Below are 15,000 nucleotides of genomic sequence, written 5' to 3'. Positions count from 1 at the left end.
AGTTCAGATTTGCTCATTTGAAAGTTGTTTTGCTGCTGTGTTCTCATTGAAAGCAGTTTCATCTCTATTAATTTATCTTGTGTTGGACTTGATTGACTCTATATCTGGCCAATGCATGGTATCACACACACACTCAGGCATCCTATATAATTGCAAAAAAAGAGTATATGAACCCATGAAAATACATTGATTTCTTCACAAATTGGCCATGAAATGTGATCTGAGCTTCACCTAAGTCACAACAATAAACAGTCAGCTTGAAGTAATACCGCACAAAAACTTGTTTTTATTGGACACCATTTAAACATGATAGAAAACTTATGTGAACCCATAGGCTAATGATTTACTTCTCCATGAGCTATTCAGAGTAAACCAACCAATCAATGTGAAGAGTTTGGAGTGCTGTACAGAAAATATAAATAACCAAACAAAATCTTCTTTTGACCTTTAGGATTTAGGCACACCTGAAATGTACATCTTTTTTAATGTAATGTGAAAGTCAAAAGAAATCAGCCAAAATATCAGGAAGAGAATTGTGGACTTGGACTAACTTATAGTTAACTTATAGACAGGGTTATTAGAGTTTTGGAATTTTAATTTTAGTTAGTTTTTATTTCGTTTTGAGTTTTTGTTTTTTAAATTTTGTTAGTTTTAATTAGTTTTCAGAGTGGTTAAAATGCTTAGTTTTAGTTAGTTTCAGTATTAGGTTTTCTTTTTTTTTCCTTTTAATTTTTTTATGTGTATTACTTGTGCGCAGAGGTGGCAAATCCAGTTCAAGAAAGTTCAATACCCTGCCACAGTTTGGCTTTTGCCATTTATGCTAGCTAGCTAGCTAGCTCCCTAGCAGATAAACGAGCACCATGGGAGCTAGCTAGCACCTGGGATTAAAGCCAGACTGTGACAGGGTTTTTACTTTCTGGACCTGGATTTGCCACCTCTGCTTGTGCGCAATATTTAATAAACACCATGGTAAAATGAGAATGGTAACACATTTCTTACCTAGCGTTGCATTTCGTTGTCACCTCGGAGTGACGTACTCTGAAGGTGCTTTTCTATTGGCTGCTGCTAGATGACATCACTTCTGTGTGACACTTTCAAACGTTCTTATTCCGGTTAAATAAATCTACATAAAATCACATTTAAAATCATCCCCAAAGGCTCATGCATTAAATAAATTGCCGAAGACTAAAACGAAGGACATTTTTGCTATAAATATAGTATATATATATAGTAGCATACGTATAGTTTTAGTTAGTTTTGTAAAATGAAATGTAGTTGCATTTTCGTGTTTATTTTATTTTGTTAACAAAATTGTTTTTTGAATTTTAGTTTTTTCTTATGTTTTCGTTTATTAAAATAACCTTGCTTATAGACAGCAATCATAAGACCCATGTATGTATTTGTTTTTTTGTTTCAACATCAGGTAAAAGAGGCCAAACTAAAACACACTGTTCATTCACACTGCTTGAACCAAACCCAATATACTGTACCATCATAACTGTAATTCAAAGAAAACTAACTAATTCAAAGGGCAATGTGTCTTTTACAGGTTCTGGTTCAGGCATTGTGACTGCAGCTTTGGGAAACACATGGAGTCACTGTGTCAACACACGTTTTATCGTCCAATATGTCAATGGACTAAAGAGACAGGTGAGAAATGCATTCCAGGGTGTACCACTATATTTTTGCTGATACATTTTGACCTGTGGTTATTGCCTTTTACCAATGGGAGTTGTGTGGTGTAATGGCATTTTGGCTAGAGGCATTTGCTCCAAGAAAATCAAAGTCTTAATGACACAGCCTCATCCTAACGTTTTAAGTTTTGATTCATGGATGTCCCGTTATATCCTCTGTTCACAAACACATCTGGCACTAAATGATAACTGGGTCCAGCTTTTTCCATGACATGGATTCAATTGATAAACTTGTGGCACGACTGTCAAATCTGATACAGGCCAAGCACTGTTCCACTGGCAGTGACAGAAGCAAATAGATGTTTTGGAAAGCAGTTCTCAAGACCTCAATGTTAAGATGTAGGTCAGCGGGCCCAAATTTTTTTGTGCCGTGGACCAGTGTCACGTTCAATTTTTTTCATGGACTGGCATAGAACAAATAATAAGAAATGTACAACTCGCCATTACTCTAAATTGTTATAATTAATAGGAGCCCTCTGCACTTGTTTCCCTTCAACAAGCCAATCCTGTCTTTAGGAAATCTTTTGTAATTTTTAGTATGTGCAAGTCAACTAGAAATAAACCCATACCGTAAGTAGGACTAAGAATATTAACTCATTCACTCTCAGCCATTTTCAATGAGGCAACCCCTTTGCCTCCGGCGGCTGTTTGACTGGATTTTGACTGATTTTGCAAGGCCCACAGAATATTATGTTCTTTTGCTATAAAAACATGGAACTAGAAAAATTCCCGCGGAAATTTTGAATGGGACTGCTGACTCTTGCAAGGTGGAAAGACGCATGTATGTAATACTTGTAGCAATAGTAGTAGTACTACTGTATAGTAGTAGCAAGTACTTGTAGTAGTAGTAGTAGTAAGTAGTACTGTACTTGTACTAATATAAGTAGTGCTTGTAGTTGTAGTAATTTTAATAGTAGTCAAATGGCCAAGATGGCCGCCGACCCAGGTGGGCGAGGGGGAGAGAGTCCTTGGCGTACCTAATCAATTGGCCAAGATGGCCGCTGACCCTGGTGGGCGAGGGGGAGAGAGTCCTTGGCGTACCTAATCAATTGGCCAAAATGGCCGCCGCCCTGGGCGAGCAGAGTGGCGAGATTCCTGGGCGTACCTAATCAATTGGCTAAGATGGCCGCCGACCCAGGTGGGCGAGGGACAGAGAGTTCTTGGAGTACCTAATTAATTGGCCAAGATGGCCGCCGCCCTGGGCGAGCAGAGTGGCGAGAATCCTGGGTGTACCTAATCAATTGGCCAAAATGGCCGCCGCCCTGGGCGAGCAGAGTGGCGAGAATCCTGGGCGTACCTAATCAATTGGCCAAGATGGCCGCCGCCCTGGGCAAGCGGAGTGGTGAGAAACCTGGGCGTACCAAATCAATTGGCCAAGAAGGCCGCCGCCCTGGGCGAGCAGAGTGGCGAGAATCCTTGGCGTACCTAATTAATTGGCCAAGATGGCCGCCGCCCCGCGTGGGCGGAGGGGAGAGAATCCTTGGTGTACCTAATCAATTGGCCAAGATGGCCGCCGACCCGGGTGGGCGAGAGTCCTTGGCGTACCTAATTAATTGGCCAAGATGGCCGCCGCCCCGGGTGGGCGGAGGGGAGAGAATCCTTGGTGTACCTAATCAATTGGCCAAGATGGCCGCCGCCCTGGGCGAGCGGAGTGGTGAGAATCCTGGGCGTACCAAATCAATTGGCCAAGATGGCCGCCGCCCTGGGCAAGCGGAGTGGTGAGAAACCTGGCCAAGCTTTGAGTAAACCAAGAAAAAAAGGGGTGAGTTGAGATGATTGGCTGAGGCAGTTGCTATGCAGAAGTGAGAGACCAGGCAGTATAGCTAAAAAAAAAACACTATTTTAATAGCAGTGGATTCCATTGCATTTAAAAAATATATATAATAATAATGTGTTTATTTTTATTTTTATGTATTTAAAAAAAATGTAAATGAGCTCAACAGTTCAAAATTTAAACAATTGAAATCGGTCAAGAAATGTGGAAGTTAACCATAATCAACATAAACTAAAAGTATCTTACTGTCCCTTTAAGAAAAATGCACATTCACGCACACACATTTGATTTTAACTTGTTGAATACATTTGACTTGGAGACGTCACGCATACACATTCCATTGATATTGTATGAGATACGTACACCTCAAACAAAAGCCTCTCACAACTTAACGGTTTAAGATGCAGATTCCAGAAATGGCTCGTTAGAACGGCAAGGGTTTGGGGAACGCGAGCATGTTCTCATTTTTTTAATCGGATGAAAAATGACCAAATGAGAGCAGGTTGAAAACTTATGATTTATCCAAAATGAAGAGGAAAAAGTCGCCGAAATTAACATGGAAAAGATAGGCGAGTAAATCCGACTTCTCCTCGCTTAAAGTGAAAATAGAGGTACTAAATTACACCTTAGCCAAATAAAAGTTAGTTTGTCTGAAAGAAGACACTTGTGACTACAACATGTGAGAATTTGATGTCTAGTGAGCAAAGATTGTGGCCATGGTGACGAGTTGAAGTGAAACTTTTGGAAATAGATTTTTGGTTCCCGCCACTCTGAGGCTAATTGTTCCACTGAAGTCGACGCAATACACACCAATGTTAAAAGGCTATTTGAGAGCTTACATTCCTTAAAAAAAAATTCGACACTGAGCTAAAGATGAGAAAAATTGCTACAAAAAGAGCTAAAATTCATATCGGTCGGTTAACGTATGCGCGCGCAGCGTGTCTTGGAAAAAGGTACTTGAATTGATTTTCAATTGATGATCATTCCTATGGGACTTTTTTTGGGGACTTTTTTGGGAATTGCGTCGCCATGGTAACTCGGAATTCCTAGAAAAATAACGCAGCGAGTCAAATCAACCCGCATCGTTTGATACCTCATTTGTCCCGGTGCGTTGTACGGTACGGGCCGCATTTTTGCGGAAAAATCGCTGGAAGATGATATAATAAAAAGAAACGCGACAATAATAAACCCATTTTCTAGGGTAGGATAGCAATATGTGCCTGCTTGCTCCGCTCAGCAGTCCCATAATAAACCCATTTCCTAGGTAGGATAACAATATGTGCCTGCTTGCTCCGCTCAGCAGTCCCATAATAATAAACCCATTTCCTAGGTAGGATAACAATATGTGCCTGCTTGCTCCGCTCAGCAGTCCCATAATAATAAACCCATTTCCTAGGTAGGATAACAATATGTGCCTGCTGCTGCTTGCTCCGCTCAGCAGTCCCATAACTAGGGCTGGGTCCGTCCGTCCGTCCGTCTTCTTCCGCTTATCCGGGGTCGGGTCGCGGGGGCAGCAGCTTTAGCAGGGAAGCCCAGACTTCCCTCTCCCCAGCCACTTCAGCCAGCTCATCCGACGGGACCCCAAGGCGTTCCCAGGACAGCCGAGAGACATAGTCTCTCCAGCGTGTCCTGGGTCGTCCCCGGGGCCTCCTGCCGGTAGGACATGCCCGGAACACCTCCCCAGGGAGGCGTCCAGGAGGCATCCGAACCAGATGCCCGAGCCACCTCAACTGGTTCCTCTCAACGTGGAGGAGCAGCGACTCGACGCTGAGTCCCTCTCGGCTGACCGAGCTTCTCACCCTATCTCTAAGGGAGAGCCCGGCTACCCTGCGGAGGAAACTCATTTCGGCCGCTTGTCACCCACAGCTCGTGACCATAGGTGAGGGTAGGAACGTAGATCGACCGGTAAATCGAGAGCTTTGCCTTTCGGCTCAGCTCCTTCTTCACCACAACGGACCGATACACTAGGGCTGGGTATCAATTAAAATTTCTTCAATTGATTCGATTTCGATTCACAAGAGTTTAGTTCGATTCAATTTTTCCCCCCGATTCGATTCCTTTGGCTCAATCTGATATTGATTAATTATGGAACATCAATTCTTCTTCAATAATTAAGGACATGATAAAAAAAAAAGCCTCCACAAACAATTAATATAAATTTAAAAGATTATGAATTGTCATAAAGTTGTCATAAAGTGCAATAAGTAAGGTTTTTCATAAATATAAGAAAATATTTTTAAATAACAGTAAATTTCAAGAAAACAGTAAGATACAAAAAAATTGGCCTTTAAAATTATATAAGTTTAATTTATGGTTAAAAAAAGAGATATTAAAATAATCGATTCATGGTTCTATCAATCTATCACGCACGTAAAGAAAAATCGATTCAATATTGATTATTCCATTTTTAAAACCCAGCCCTACATGGAACCCACCAAAAGAAAGATTAGAAAAAGTATATTTGTATCTGTTTCCGTTTTGCAGCAATTAGAATTAGAATATAGCTAAGTTTCATCATTATTCACATACCTGGTGAATACACTGGCAAAAATAGCGTGTTGCAAAATGGCCCTGGCTGATCTCTTAAACTCTGCTGCTACCTGCTGGCTGTTAATTTTACTACCATTACTTTAAGTCACCACTTCATGTCAGAAGCTGCATCAAAGCCTTCTGTATGCTCTTGCGTACGAAAACATAAACATATAAATACATTTTTGGGAGTGAAGGACAACGTATTGAAAAACATGTTTTTGTACAGTTTTGGGTTTAAATGACTTAAATAATCATCAAGTATAACTTTGCTGTCCAGTTTTGTGGATTGCCTCTAGAGCTAAAGTGAATTTGACAACAGAAAAACTGGCTTGTTCGGTTGCTAGTTAAGCGATATGGCTTTAGCCTAGCCCATTATATCTTACTGAACCTGCTTCCTCACGCACAAGCACAACGTGAGCTAAAACAACACCCGAAACATACATTTGTTTGAGGGTAACTCAAAGTAACACGACAGAAATGCTCTACTTTTTATTGCAATAGCTATCGTTGTTAGCTAGCTATTAGCCAGAGGGCGTGGGTGGGAGACAAACTTTTTGATTCCCTCGCTGCTGCCTCGGCTCGAAAACCACGTACGTAGCCACAAAAATTGAAATTTGTTCGTTTGTAGCCCACGGTAAAGCGATAGGAATACTCATTTTTACACTGAACTAGCATACTGTACATAGTTAGTGAACAGCCACGATGGTGCTTTTTTCAACACATGACACTGCCGCAACAGTGATGGCAGCTGTACCTTGCACTTTGTTATCCCGGGGTATTTGAAACAGATACACAGCACGAAGAAATAATTATTTTACTCACCTTTCCATTTGCCGTATAGTTGCCGTCTGGATTGTCGAACAGCATGAAAAACAAAAGAAAAATCTGCTGCCTCCTTAACGCATCTTATATTCATCAGATGTCATCCGACGTCCACCTGTTGAAGCGCACCCCCGCCCCTCGCCTCGCGCGCATGCGTGCGTGTATGTCGAAATTTAATTTAAAATGTAATTTAATTAAATAGTTTGACGTTTTGAATTAGTTTGATTGTGTTTTGTTTTGTTCTCAAAATCTCTATGGTATTACATAGATTAATTTATTCAAATCTATATTTTAAGTTGAATGACAACATTTTATTTAATACATTCTGACATACTGTATTGTTGTAATCATTATTAATGTATTGTTATTGTATATTTAAAATTGATTTTTTGTGTGATATTAATTTAGTTCAATCGTTTATTCATGAAGCACTTAAAAAAAAAAACTTTATTTCACTTCCAGTTTATCTTAATCTTATTTTGAGAATATTTATTGCAGAAAAAAAATCATACTACATCACCATATCCTGTTCTATGTAAAGCAACATTGCTGGTTTGTTCATAACTTGTTAAGTTAATTATTCTTAGTTCGTACCATAATAATTCCATTTCACAGGGCTCTAAATTATAAATAGTGTAAGTTAAATATTGGGGCATCATTTAATTTGTATTTGACACTCCACATTATATAAGGTTTTACAGCAAAATATCAATAGATCATTATCATCACAATACTGCCATTGAAACAAGATAGCTTGACCATTTCTTTGAGTCATCCATATCATGTCTCTAAGACACCTTAAGATGTGCATGTCTTAAGTCAAATGAAATATGTCTTAAGCTGTTTTAAGACATTCAATGTCTTCAAGACACAAACATCTCTTTGGGGGGCCTGCATGTTTCAAGCCATCGTAAGATTTGCATGTCTTAAGACAAAGGAAAAATGTCACTTTTTTTCTAAAGACATGTTCAAATTTGCCATATGATCGCATTTAGATTTCCAGTTGAGAGGGGTAAAAAAAACGGCGCCGCGCTCTGCTTCCCCGTTGCCTTGGTGACTTGACGAATCTGGGCTCCATTGATGTGGACTTTTTAGTGTAGTGGCAACACCAGGTGAAACTACTCTGCATTGATATAACGACCTCAAATCAGCTGTCCTGAAACCGAAAACGCAGAGTTTCCTCTTTTAGTGTATGTCAACTCGCTGTTCAGGCTTAATCTCGTGTTTGTTGAACATGCTTTGTGAAATGGACCCCTGAACTTGACAGTTTGTTTCTTTGTTCATGTCCGGAACCAAGTAGTGGCCACTCTTTCGGTCATCAGCCAAAAATATAAAGCTATATAACATGTATATATACAGTGTGTATATATATATATATATATATATATATATATATATATATATATATATACACACACAAAATATTTATTTATATAGAAAATGTGTGTGTGTTTTTATCCATCCATCCATCATCTACCGCTTATCCGGGGTTGGGTCGTGGGTACAGCAGCTTTAGCAGGGAAGCCCAGACTTCCCTTTCTGCAGCCACTTCAACCAGTTCCTACGACGGGATCCCAAGGTGTTCCCAGGCCAGCCAAAAGCCATAGTCTCTGCAGCGTGTCCTGGGTCGTCCCCAGGGCCTCCCGCCAGTGGGACATGCCCAGAACACCTCTCCAGGAGGCATCCGGACAAGATGCCCGGGCAACCTCAACTGGCTTTTTTTTTCTACTGAGAGAGCTTAGTATTGTTCATTCGGTAATCTTACCGATTCGACATGTCATCATCATTGCTCTCTCTTTTTTTTGCTCTCTTTTTTGTATGTGCGTGAGTATGTGCATGTGCGTGCGTGCGTGTGAGTGTGTGCTCATTAATTCACCTAAAACCTAATAAAAATCCCATACCGTTCACCTAAACTGAATACTTCAGAATCCAGCTAGAATCGTGAAGTTGTGAGGAGACCCGGGGAAGGATCAAAGAAAAGAAAGAAAAGTGATATCCAGCACCGATCAGACATCACCTACTACCCACCGGGTTACCAACCAGAATCTTTCACCAACCCCAGAAATATCTAAATTCCAACAAATTTGGGAGACCTCAAGAGATCAAAGGAGAGGCTGAGGAAAGGAAGAAAGGATAGATGAAGCAGAGCGAGATCCACAGACATCAGCCTCCACCGATTCAACGACCAGAGGAAGAAGCAGATTGTGTTTGAATTTCGGTAGATGCTGGTGTGGTGAATCTGGCATGCATGACAACCTCCACCAATGAGGGGAGCCGTTGACCCCGGCCAGGACAGAGCAAGCACAAACCCCCAGGCCGCGGCAGCGCCAAAGCACAACCCCCGGGCCCCACAGGGGCCACCGGCCTGAGAGCAAACCCAGGAGCCAGGAGCGCTCCCCACCCCGGCACGGCAGGCCCACCAGGCACGCTGATATCCCCCCTGTTCTGATCCACCTGCTTCCCAGACGTGTCGGTGAGTGTATGTGGTGCATTAAAAAAAATATAGGGTGGCGCGGCGGGGATACAGATGGGGGACCGCAGCACTGCTTAATACTGCGGTCTACCCCAACCGATGGCTCCCCACCCCGACACACCCACTCCCCTAGTTGTGGGGTGCATTAAAATTGGAGGGGAGTTGTAGGGCGAAGACGGTGTCTCCACCATAACCCCCACCCCCCAAGTGTGTGTTATGTGCTCTATGTGTCTATTAACAAAGTGTATTGTGCAAAACTAGTGCAGTGAGTTAAGAGGAGCGACCAGCGGGGCCTCTCCTAACCCGGCGGGGCAGGAGGCGCACCCGCCCACCACACCATGACCCACCCCACCCAGCCTCCAACGGGACCCCGGCGGGCATATGGAGACAGCACGGCAGGGCGATAGGGCTCGCCCCCCGGACACTGGGGTCCCCCGTGGTGCCAGGAGGCTCACTGGAGCGGGGCAGGGGGAGGGGGAAGAAGGCGGACAGGGGAGGGGGGCGGGACGGGGTGATGAGACGACAAGAAAGGCAAGGGGCGGCGGCAGGGTAGCAGAACGAGGGGGGAGGAGGAGGAAAGGTGACGAGGGAGAAGGGACCGGGAGGCAAAGGACGGGTGAGGAGGGAGAGGCGGCAAGGGGGAGAAAGGGGGAGGGAGCCACCCGCCCCGTACCGCGTCGCCGGGCATGGGGTGACGGACCGCGCCGGGACGGCGCTGCCCCGGACACCAGGGAGAGCACCGCAACGCAGCACCCCCGAAGAGACCCAGGGACTGGCCAAAACGCAGTCGCCACCCAGCAGCCAACAGAGGGGCAGAGCCACCCACGCTCAGTCAGGCGGGACAGCACCTATAAAGTTAACCCACTGGCATGCAGTGATTCCGAATATTAACCCTTAGCGCCCATTGGAAGTGAATCTTGAGGAGTTGGTGACTGTAAGGTGTCATTTGATGTGCTTCAATAACTTTATGATCGCGGTAATGTTTGAAATGTGTTCAGAATGCTAAATGAAGCATCTGGCCTGTCAATTCTAATAAAAAATTATCAAATGCTATCCCAAAAGCTTGGGCTCAGTCGACCAAGTCTGCTTCAAGCACACGGAAAAGGCGGGACTACTGCCCCGACCACCTGGGACACAGTTTAAAAGCCAGCGCGCGAAGGAACTTCCCCCTCTTCTTCGCTCCTCTCCCTCTATGCTCCTCTTGCCCCATGAACTTCTCCTGACCATCACTACAGATGTGGTCGCCGAACACGCTGAGAGCGACCACGTGGCTTCCTTCTTTGAGCCTAGGACTTGAGCCATGATGCGCGCCAAAAAGCGCGGATCACGCAAGGACTCTCAACCACACTGCGTGTCCCAAAACGCGGGTCTGTTCCTGCCGAGAGCTGAACCACCTACCTTCCGCTCTCTGAATCAGGCAGCGCCCCGCCGACCCGGTTCCACGACGGCTGTTAGGCACAGAGCCGCTGCGCGCCAGCGACCCATTTCTGCTCCAGCCGTGCGCCCGAGATGCAGCACCCAAACCAACTGATTGCGGCCTCTCAACCGCGCAAGCACATCACCACCAACCGGGACTTGTGCCAGCCAAGGACCTGCCGCGCGGCCTCACGCCGCGCTCGCCACTGACTAGAGACCTGCAGCGGCCTCTCAGTCATGCGTCCATCACCATCAGCCAGAGACTCCAGTGCAGCATTCCAGCTGCGCGTGCGTGCTCCTATAAACAAGCAAAGTCACCGCGGTGCCCCCAGAGGTTGCTGAGGAAATTACAACTCCCCTCAGTTCCGTCTAAATTTCTCGTTCGCCTTTACGGCAACCCAAATAATCGCTACAATAGTAAGGGCTACAAGTGTAGATTGAAATTGTATACATGGTAAGTCAGTTGTTGTTAGGTCACCTAGCAAACACAAGTTTGGAGATAAAGGTATCCTACAGTCCAAGATAGTGGAACGTTTTTCTAAGACTTTAGTCCAGAAATACATAACCAGAGTGCATAAACATAAAGCATGAAAATAAGTGTCTGTGTGTTTTGTAAACACTGGCGACAAATGTCGGAGTCTGAGAGTCCCATTTTCTTCATCATATATTGAGTAATGTATGTTCTATGAATAATTTTACATTGGATAAGTTGTGTGTTGTGTTTTGTTTTTTTAAATAAGTTTTCACAAACTTGAATCCAAAAGTGAAATTCCGGAGCTGTAGACAAGTCTGTCTCCCATTTCGAGATGGGTAAATATATTTTATCTGTATACGAAAGTAACTTAAATATTTTTGAGAGTTTTTTTTGTTGTTGTCGGAGAAAGCTTTGTAATATCTTTAGCTAAAACAGGCGGTTGGAACGTACCCCGAAGTGTTGGAATTTGTTTCTTCATCATATTTTTAATTTGCAGATAATGTAAAAAAAAATCAGTTTTTTATTTAGTATTTTTGGAGCAAGGATGTATATGATATAAACATATTATTTGAGAAAAGATGGTGGAGATGTGTAATTCCTTTCTGCTCCCACACACCTAAATAAAACGATTGGTTGTTAAGTTGAAAGTCGGGGTTATGCCATATGGGAGAAAGCCCGCAGGGCTCCAATTGGGCTTTTGTAATTTCTAGTGCCTTCCACCAGGCGGTCAGGGTGGCGGAAATCATTGGGTTTTTAAAACAATTGTGTCGCTTAATCGATGTTGTAATAAAGAGTAAATCTAAAATTCTATGGTTATTACAATCCTTCTATTCTAGTTCCAGCCAACAGTTAGTATCTCTGTTGGGTTGTGTCCATAAAATTATATATTGTAGCTGGTTAGCTATATTGTAGTGCATAAAATGTGGTGCCTCTAGACCTCCTTTGGATTTACTTTTCTGAAGAGTAGACAGACTAATCTTTGCTTTTTTTTATTCCAGTAAAATTTTGTAACGGCCAAGTCCAACAACTGGAACTAGTTAGATGTAAGTTTAAATGGAATCATTGAGAAAAATAATTGCAAAAAATAAAAGGGACAGTGGGCATCTCTGTCTTGTGCCTCTATGTAGAGTAAAACCGTCCGTCCGTCCGTCTTCTTCCGCTTATCCGGGGTCGGGTCGCGGGGGCAGCAGCTTTAGCAGGGAAGCCCAGACTTCCCTCTCCCCAGCCACTTCAGCCAGCTCATCCGACGGGACCCCAAGGCGTTCCCAGGACAGCCGAGAGACATAGTCTCTCTAGCGTGTCCTGGGTCGTCCCCGGGGCCTCCTGCCGGTAGGACATGCCCGGAACACCTCCCCAGGGAGGCGTCCAGGAGGCATCCGAACCAGATGCCCGAGCCACCTCAACTGGTTCCTCTCAACGTGGAGGAGCAGCGACTCGACGCTGAGTCCCTCTCGGATGACCGAGCTTCTCACCCTATCTCTAAGGGAGAGCCCGGCTACCCTGCGGAGGAAACTCATTTCGGCCGCTTGTATCCGGGATCTTATTCTTTCGGTCACGACCCACAGCTCGTGACCATAGGTGAGGGTAGGAACGTAGATCGACCGGTAAATCGAGAGCTTTGCCTTTCGGCTCAGCTCCTTCTTCACCACAATGGACCGATACAGCGTCCGCATCACTGCAGACGCTGCACCGATCCGCCTGTCGATCTCCCGCTCGAACCTACCCTCACTCGTGAACAAGACCCCAAGATACTTGAACTCCTCCACTTGGGGCAGGACCTCCTCCCCGACCCGGAGAGGGCACTCCACCCTTTTCCGACTGAGGACCATGGTCTCGGATTTGGAGGTGCTGATCCTCATCCCAACCGCTTCACACTCGGCTGCGAACCGCTCTAGTGAGAGCTGGAGGTCACGGCTTGAAGAAGCCAACAGCACCACATCATCTGCAAAAAGCAGAGATGCAATGCTGAGGCCACCAAACCGGACCCCCTCAACGCCTCGGCTACGCCTAGAAATTCTGTCCATAAAAGTTATGAACAGAATCGGTGACAAAGGGCAACCTTGGCGGAGTCCAACCCTCACCGGAAACAAATTTGACTTACTGCCGGCAATGCGGACCAGACTCTGACATCGGTCGTACAGGGACCGAATGGCCCGTATCAGGGGGCTCGGTAACCCATACTCCCGAAGCACCCCCCACAGAACTCCCCGAGGTACACGGTCAAACGCCTTCTCCAAGTCCACAAAGCACATGTGGACTGGTTGGGCGAATTCCCACGCACCCTCGAGGATCCTGCTGAGGGTGTAGAGCTGGTCCACTGTTCCACGGCCGGGACGAAAACCACACTGCTCCTCCTGGATCCGAGATTCGACCTCCCGACGGACCCTCCTCTCCAGCACCCCTGAATAGACCTTACCTGGGAGGCTGAGGAGTGTGATCCCTCTAAAGTTGGAACACACCCTCCGGTCCCCCTTCTTAAAAAGGGGAACCACCACCCCGGTCTGCCAATCTAGAGGCACCGTCCCCGATGTCCACGCGATGCTGCAGAGACGTGTCAACCACGACAGCCCCACAACATCCAGAGCCTTCAGGAACTCCGGGCGGATCTCATCCACCCCCGAGGCCCTGCCACCGAGAAGCTTTCCAACCACCTCGGCGACTTCGACCCCAGAGATAGGGGAGCCCACCTCAGAGTCCCCAGACCCTGCTTCCTCAAAGGAAGGCGTGTTGGTGGAATTGAGGAGGTCTTCGAAGTACTCTCCCCACCGGTTCACGACGTCCCGAGTCGAGGTCAACAGAGTGTCTCCACTATACACAGTGTTAACGGTGCACTGCTTTCCTCTCCTGAGACGCCGGATGGTGGACCAGAATTTCCTCGAAGCCCGGAAGTCGTTTTCCATGGCCTCACCGAACTCCTCCCATGCCCGAGTTTTTGCCTCAGCGACCGCCAAAGCCGCATTCCGCTTGGCCAGCCGGTACCCGTCAGCAGCCTCCGGAGTCCCACAGGCCAAAAAGGCCCGATAGGACTCCTTCTTCAGCTTGACGGCATCCCTTACCGCTGGTGTCCACCAGCGGGTTCGAGGATTGCCGCCACGACAGGCACCAACCACCTTACGGCCACAGCTCCGATCGGCCGCCTCAACAATTGAAGCGCGGAACATGGTCCACTCGGACTCAATGTCCCCCGCCTCCCCCGGGACAATGGAGAAGCTCTGCCGGAGATGGCCGTTGAAACTCTTTCTGACAGGGGATTCTGCCAGACGTTCCCAGCAGACCCTCACAGTACGTTTGGGCCTGCCTGGTCGGACCGGCATCTTACCCCGCCATCGGAGCCAACACACCACCAGGTGGTGATCAGTTGACAGCTTCGCCCCTCTCTTAACCCGAGTGTCCAACACATACGGCCGCAAGTCCGATGACACGACTACAAAGTCGATCATCGAACTACGGCCTAGGGTGTCCTGGTGCCAGGTGCACATATGGACACTCTTGTGCTTGAACATGGTGTTCGTTATGGACAGTCCGTGGCGAGCACAGAAGTCCAATAACAAAACACCACTCGGGTTTCGATCGGGGGGGCCATTCCTCCCAATCACGCCCCTCCAGGTCTCACTGTCATTACCCACGTGAGCGTTGAAGTCCCCCAGTAGAACGAGGGAGTCTCCAGGGGGTGCGCTCTCCAGCACACCCTCCAAGGACTCCAGAAAGGGTGGGTACTCTGAGCTGCTGTTCGGTGCATAAGCACAAACAACAGTCATGACCCGTCCCCCCACCCGAAGGCGGAGGCAGGCTACCCTCTCATTCACCGGGGTAA

The 15,000-nt window shown here is 46.1% G+C and overlaps 1 protein-coding gene across 3 annotated transcripts in view; it reads left to right on the top strand.

The window, feature by feature from the left end:
• rad51b (RAD51 paralog B) overlaps positions 1–15,000 on the top strand; it is a 61,996-nt gene that overhangs the window by 21,138 nt on the left and 25,858 nt on the right. For all 3 annotated transcript variants that reach the window (XM_077552629.1, XM_077552631.1, XM_077552628.1), the window contains one exon: positions 1,550–1,650. In XM_077552629.1, coding sequence (XP_077408755.1) covers positions 1,550–1,650 — 101 coding nt within the window. The remainder of the gene's footprint in view (positions 1–1,549; positions 1,651–15,000) is intronic.

Source organism: Vanacampus margaritifer, chromosome 19 (genome assembly GCF_051991255.1).
Source record: "Vanacampus margaritifer isolate UIUO_Vmar chromosome 19, RoL_Vmar_1.0, whole genome shotgun sequence".
Classification (NCBI taxonomy): domain Eukaryota; kingdom Metazoa; phylum Chordata; class Actinopteri; order Syngnathiformes; family Syngnathidae; genus Vanacampus; species Vanacampus margaritifer.
This window is presented reverse-complemented; position numbering and strand designations above follow the sequence as displayed.